We start from the raw sequence: 7,240 nt of genomic DNA, 5'->3' as shown, positions 1-7,240 counted from the left end.
CCATAGATCAGGTCTTCCGCTTCATTATCCTATACTGGCGCACTGTGGTCTTGGATAAAGGTACTCTATATGCCGTCTTTGTAGACTTAAGGGCAGCTTTTGACCTAGTTCCCCGTAGCAAACTGTGGCAAGTTCTGGAAGAGCTAGGGATGGCCCCTGAGTTGTTGAGTTTGGTTGTTCGCTTACATGAGGATACGTTCACTTGGGTTCGGTGGGGGCGCCAGGGAGAGGTTATGGAACCTTTCCCTGTTGAGTGTGGAGTGAGGCAAGGTTGCGTTATGGTGCCTACCTTGTTCTCGCTCTTTGTGAACAGGGTGGCGAGTTTCCTCTCCATGGTCCCGACTGATGCCCCTGCGATGTCTGGTGAGCGAGTCCCGATCCTCATGTTCGCGGACGACACTCTGATAATTTCAAAAACTCCAAGAGGGCTTCAGGGTGCCTTAAAGCGCTTTGAAGACTTTTGGGCTTGGGCCGAGGCCTGGAAATAAATATAGCAAAAACGAAGTTCATGGTCCTTACTGACCCTAAGCCCCTTGGGTCTGCTAAACCTTTTATAGGGAGGATATATAGGAAAAAATCCCCGCTAGAGCAGGTTGACGCCTTTACTTATCTGGGGGTTACCCTCCAGAAAGTCCTGGGATGGACTAGCCAATTAGATCTAGCAGTGCTTAAACATCACCAGCAGGCAGGTATCCTTCTCAAAAGGTTTAAGTCTTCTGTATCAAAACCCATTAGCCCATTATTAGAAATTTATGGAATGAAGGTGCTAAGTTCGGCTCTTTATGGAGCTGAACTTTGGGGGTTTGAAAACGTAAGAAGTTTGACGCTAGCAGAAAATGAATTCCTGAGAAAAGCTACTAGCGTTCCACTAAGTACCCGGCTGACACCCTTAATGTGGGATCTTGGGAAAAAACCCGTCCAAGACCTTGCTTCCCTACGCCCACTTTTGTATTGGCGTAAGATATGGACCACAGAAGAACTCCAGCATTATGCAGGGGGTCTAAAGGAAATAATAGCCAAAGATTCCTCCCACAAAATAAACTGGCTAAAGGCCATAAGGTCCTTGTTATTTAGCCTGGGAACGAGGGAACTCTGGGATGACCCTGCAAATGCTGTATTTCCTTCCCAAAAAAATATGAAGGCAAAATATTGGGAGATGGTTAATTTAAAAACATGTACGAAGGGTCTTTCTCTGCATCTTACTGGTCGCTTTCTGGAATTCAAGGCACATCCTAAGCTGGAACCATATTGGGATGCCATAGAAAAGCAGTATGACCGTAAACTCTATTTCCAACTTAGAGTAGGCTCCCTTCCAACAAGGTCATTTACAGCTAAATGGGCAGGAGAGAATGACTATGATAAATGCCCCAGGTGCAGGGATGAACAAGAGACTATAAGTCATCTTCTCTTTTTCTGTCCCCTCTATGTGGCCCCTAGATTGATGTGGGTGAAACCGATTTGTAAACTAATTGGCACCCGCAGACATGAAGAGGCACTAAGAATTTTATGTACAGAGCCTAGCCCCCCAATTGCCATAGCTGTGGCCAAGTTTTTAAAGTATTCCGATTGATTTCGCGAAGGAGAGAGAGACGTTCCTCTGACTCCAAAACAGTGATCGCAAAGCGGCACTTAAACAAGTGATTTTCAGATTCTCCGCCGGCCGGTGGATGAATCGTATGCATAAATTGCACAAGATTTTGTGAAGTCAATGACCCCGGAAGAGTAAATACATTTGAGGAGTGAATATTGTCAGCTGACAGATCCTCCTACCCCGTCTCAGAAATAGACGCAGGTCTTTGATCCCTACAGGTTGTCCAGTCGTATTTTAGTCCTGATGAAGACCGGAGCTGGTTGCGAAAAACAAGCACCGTAACATAGGGTTGAAACGTCGACGAAATATTGCCCATCAGTCCCTACTAAGTTTCAACCACAACTAGAAAATTGTAATAGGGTTGTAACCAATGTATAGTGATTTTTGGACTGGTTTTTAATTGTCATTATGTATGTTTATTTGTGAATTATAATAAATGTCACGGTTTCACTTTCATGCACTTAATCACGTGTAAGCCAATTGTTTGTCTTTGAATGATTTTTGTTTAGGACAACCCTCTAAGTATATGTACATCAGTGTCGTTTGTATAACTAAAGATTTATAAAATAATTAAATATACAGGATTAAATCCCAAAAATGGTGTGTTTACTTAGTTTTTAATTGGATATTTGTAATTTCGAAATAATACTGCAAATATTGTCTGTCTTAAGGACAAACAAAGCAATTGCTTTTCTTCCCAACAGACTCATTGCCGCATATATACACTTGGAACCCAGGTTCTGAGGGTCACAGGGCCACCCCATTATAATTAATAACGTTTTTAAAATGGGCATGGGTAATTCGGCCAAAAGAATTACGGCAATGACATGTGACCCCTATTCCACCTGCATAACATTGTTGTAAATTTAGGGGATGTATTAGCTAATTGAGCTTTGTGAAATATCACCCTGGACTATAAATTGGTTTAGTTTTATGGGTTTATGGATATATGAAATTCGACATTAGTCCCTCGTAGTTTAATTTCTTTTTAAATATTTATTGTACAATATTTTTTAATGATGTTTTATACATTGGGAAATGTGTATTTTATGTACTGCTTTTATGACTTAATTGTCGAATAAAGTTTATGAATTGACAAACTTAGCGGAAGGTGCTTTTATTCAGTTTCTTAAGCACTGTGGCAGATGGTACATCCCCTTGGAGAGCCATTTCAAGCTGACCAGGCAACAGCATCTCATTGTTTTGTAACACCATTGAACGTTTCTAGAATTACCAATAGAAGCTGCAACACATCCCCTCCCAATAATATGCAGTTAATGTAGCCACTAACAGACCTCCTATTCAAATAATAATAATAATTAAAGACAGTGTTGACCCTATCTTATCAGATAATCTAAGAGAAAGCACCTGTGCAGGATCCAGGACTGTAATAAACTCAAGAAGATATGAAGCAATGTGCCCAGATAACAGACAGCAAATATATCAGCCTAGTTGATTTAATAAGACCTAAATCAAAAAGGGACTTGCGCCTTAAAGTAGGTTTTGAAACCATGAAGGTTTATCTAATATTAAAGTGCAATACGGAAGCAAAAAAAAAAAATAGTCAATATCCACACTGAATCAATATAGGTACTTATTTGTATGAGACTCAGTCAAATTGCAGCAAAGAGAATGAAATGAAGTACAATCTTACAGTAAAGTCATAATCAGGAGGCAGACTAACATGGGTCCTTTCTCTAAAGCCAGGGCAAACCAGACATGGCTCACATCCAAAAACATCTGTTTGTGTAGCAAATTTCACAATGATAATCACATTGTCAGCATAAGGTGTTTGTGTAATTATGGACAATTGGCAAATAGCATACAACATGATATGCAGTGTGATTTAACACCATCCCACACACCTCCTAGTTGAATATTACCTAATGCAATCAGATGTTTCAGTACAAATCAAGTTACCCTTAAACACTTAAAATCTCAAAAAAAGAAAGTGGACCACAGTATTGTAGACAGTAGGATCCTTGAAATGTAGTGAAGTCTTCCTCTAGCCTTCTTCTAGAAAAGCATGTCAACACAGAGAAGAAATAAAAACGCACATCATGGCTGCTTTAGAATTCAAAAAGGAGTTAATGGCTGGTGTGCACCTAGTTTTGTCAAGTACAAGAAAATACAGTTTTGCAAAGCACAGTTTTTGTTTTAGCGCAAAAACATAACGATAGATACATTTAAATAATTTGAAATCATCTCTCTCAGCAGTAAGGCTTTAAAAGCTAGAATGTTCATATGTTCAAGGCAGTATAATTGTGATGTGTACAATGCAAATCTATTTGGGTGTAAATTATGAACTGTGGCAATACCCCAGTGCAACATGACATCCCTGCACTCGTTCTACAGTGAATTTTCGAGCACAAAGTTGAGTGCAGAACATTGGCTGCAAAAATATCAAGCCAGGATGGGGTCTGAAGCTGTATTGTCAATGCAAGTACATTGGTAAGTCTAGAGTTAGGATCATATTTACTAAGATTTCCCGCAGCTCAGCGCGTCACATTTCTGTGCTGCACTGCGTGATAGGGAAAGGGCAGGAATGCACCTTACTTAACACTATATGGCACATTTCCTGTCATTGCCCAGCACTGGTGCAGAATGTGCTGCCTAGTACTAACACAGGCCCCCTTGCACCATGGTGTGAGGGTGCCAGCGTTGTAAGCAGGAGTGCATTTGTACAGAAATGGACACCTTTCTGCATGAAAACGATCCCCAAGGTATTTTCCTCTTTCTATTTGTGCTGCAGAATGGAGCACAGATAGAAAGAGGGAGTAACAAGGAGAAATACAGATACGTCTCCTTGTTACGGCTTATGCGGGAAGGCATAGTATTCTGACACATTCTCAGGCCTTCCAGTATGGCAAATATCGGAATACTTCAGAATGAGTGAGTGGATGTGAGGGAGCACCCACGGTCCACCATGGAATGCCTTCCCAGGGCAGAGTAACACAATGCAGCGATTTGCACTGTGTTGTGTTTCTCTGGATTTATCAAGCCACTCAGGGCAACGTAAGGTGGCTTGCGCGACTTGATTAATCAGAGGTTTTGTGTCACCCTTGGGCCCCTTTGCATGGTGAAAGGGCGACACAAAACCTACTTAAATAAGCTTCTTAATATTTTTACCTCCACGCCGATGTGCCTTGGTGATATATATGATGTCAAGATACATAGATGTGAAGTTAAGAATAGTAAATGTAAACACAAACTTATATATACCTACATTGAAGAGACCATGGTAGCCAATATTCTGCACTTGGTATTGTTGCAGGTCAATAATTGCCACTCAGTATTGTGCTATGAGTCTCAGGTGTTTACTTGTTTTCCCATTAGATAGTCCTTGGTGTTCAGCTCAGGCCTAAGGAGGATGATGTAGACTTTAGGGATGAAGATACAGCCTAGCAGTCCAGAGCTGGAAGTAAGGATAGCGAAGATCTCCACGGCCACCATGTTCCTCCCCTTGGTGCTCAGGTACGCTGGGATGAAGGAGACCCAGACGCTGCAGAACACCAGCATGCTGAAGGTGATAAACTGGGCCTCATTGAAAGTAGCCGGTAACTTTCTAGCTACTGAGGCAACAACAAAGCTCAGAAGAGCCAAGAATCCCACATAACCAACCACAGCAAAGAACGCAGCGACAGAACCTTCGTTACACTGTAGGATCATCTTCCCGGTTTCTGCTTTGGTGTCAATGTCTGGAAATGGAGCAGAGAGATGGAGCCACACAGTGCAGATCACCACCTCTCCCAGTGAGCAGCCAAGAATCACAAAGATGGACAATTGAGGGCCCACCCACTTTCTGAGTTTACTGCCTGGCTTTGTGGCATTGAAGGCAATGATAACTGTGAGAGTTTTTGCTAATACTGTAGTAACAGCATTAGTGAAAATAATCCCAAAGGCAGGTTGACGGAGAAGACAGGAAGTCTTGGACGGGTGACCAATAAACAAAAAACAGCAGAGGAAGCACAGCATGAGGGAGAGGAGGAGGATGTAGCTGAGATCCCGGTTATTGGCTCTAACCAGAGGCGTGTTTCTGTATTTAATAAAGATTCCCAGCACTCCAGCAGTGATGATGAAGAACAAACTTGTAATGGAGGTTAAGGCAACTCCCAGAGGATCCTCATAGGATAGGAACTCTACCACCCGTGGAATGCAGGAATCTCTCTTCTGATTGGACCACTGGTCTTCAGGGCATGATAGGCAGTTTGGCATATCTGCATGAAAAGAACATTGTTCAGTATTATTGGAAGATGCTTTCAAGTAGGGAAAAATAATAGAGATGAATGGAATGTGACAAAGTGAAGTAATTATGACCTGTCCTATGGCTAGCTATGCACCTGTATGCCGGTGTACTGTCTGTGGAACATGCACACTGGGTCCTGCAACTCATTAACAAAAAGACATGGACTATGCATCTCCATAGAGGCTGCCGGGAGGACAGTCTGAGGAATAACTGACAGCTTGTGGTGGTCACTCTCCAATCTTTGAGCGTGTTATAAAATCCATCACAAACCAAGGAATAGTACCGGAATATTTTTTGAGTTATTGGCTGGTGGCCCCACTGCTGATGGAGCAGTGTAAACGAAAAAATAAAATGATAATAACTGAAGTTATTCTCATTTTTTTGTACGGTCAGGCAAGGGCAGGGCAGAACTTGGTACCCTGACTTTGGGTAGGGGGATTAGTTATGCACTCTGTAAAGTGTGCATCAATATTTGACTGGCCCTTTCGAGCTGGCCAAACCTTCATGCGCACTTTGCATGTTCATCGTGCAGGCTGCTTTACAGCCTGCATGCAGAACATGGCGAGGTCCCCATTTCCTAGCTGAGTGCCGAACCACGGAGCTCAGACCGATCACAACACTGCATTGCAGCGTTGTGATTGGCTCAGGGGAGTCTGGGTGCTTACCAATCACAATGCTGCATTGCAGGGTTGTGATTGGCTGTGGGGATACTGGGTGCCTCCTGTTTCCCGTAAGAGACTCACTTGATGTGGGAGAGACGTCGGTGAGATCAGGCTAGTGGTTTTTTTTTTTTTTTTATCCCAACTCCCAGCCACCTGCCACCCTGTACCTTACCGGCCATTTCTGGCTGTAGAATGTGCTTACACTCTTCGTGACTACATAAAAGTATGCATGAGTGTTTAATGGTCTTTTATGGGGGGATTGCACAAAGGCAACAGGACGTTTCTCTTTTTCACAGAGGCATGTCCTCAAGCAAAAGAATAATACCCAGATTTGAATGTTTGTAATAGAAGTTTACAACTGTCTTTAGAGAAGGGATCATATAGCTGCACCTGTAACGTCAGTTAGCCCCATGCTTGCAAAAAGTCCCCATGTTGTATTTTCACTGGTGCTGCTAGTTTGGAAATGTGGCCCCTTCTGCCCCTTCTGCTACGCTATGTGACTATCCCAGTTTTTCAATCTAATCTCCTGACCTTATATACACCTCTTAAACTTAAAGGCCCCTCCACTGCACTATATACACAATCTTGAAATGACTCTTCTCCCTATTCTTGAAAACCAATACCTCAATGTAGAACTCTCTTTTGCTTGAAATAACATTCCCTCTATAAATATTCAAACCCTTAAATAGATAAATATCTTACTATAAACCACAAAAGTCCTATATGTTTGGACACTGAAGA

General features: G+C 42.3%; 1 protein-coding gene across 1 annotated transcript; it reads right to left on the bottom strand.

Annotated features, from left to right (window-relative positions):
• Positions 1 to 4,900: 4,900 nt before the first annotated feature.
• Positions 4,901 to 5,806, bottom strand: LOC147662589 (vomeronasal type-2 receptor 26-like). The gene has a single exon (XM_086951060.1). The coding sequence runs from the start codon at positions 5,804 to 5,806 to the stop codon at positions 4,901 to 4,903; it is 906 nt and encodes a 301-aa protein (XP_086807186.1).
• Between the last annotated feature and the right edge of the window lie 1,434 nt (positions 5,807 to 7,240).

The sequence above is a fragment of the Lissotriton vulgaris genome, unplaced genomic scaffold (assembly GCF_964263255.1).
Source record: "Lissotriton vulgaris unplaced genomic scaffold, aLisVul1.2 SCAFFOLD_1216, whole genome shotgun sequence".
Taxonomy (NCBI): domain Eukaryota; kingdom Metazoa; phylum Chordata; class Amphibia; order Caudata; family Salamandridae; genus Lissotriton; species Lissotriton vulgaris.
The sequence above is the reverse complement of the archived record's forward strand: the minus strand, read 5'-3'. Positions and strand labels throughout refer to the sequence as shown.

Bases quoted from the DNA above. Each gene is read 5' to 3' on its own strand.
- LOC147662589 (XM_086951060.1), bottom strand. From the start codon at position 5,806: ATGCCAAACTGCCTATCATGCCCTGAAGACCAGTGGTCCAATCAGAAG.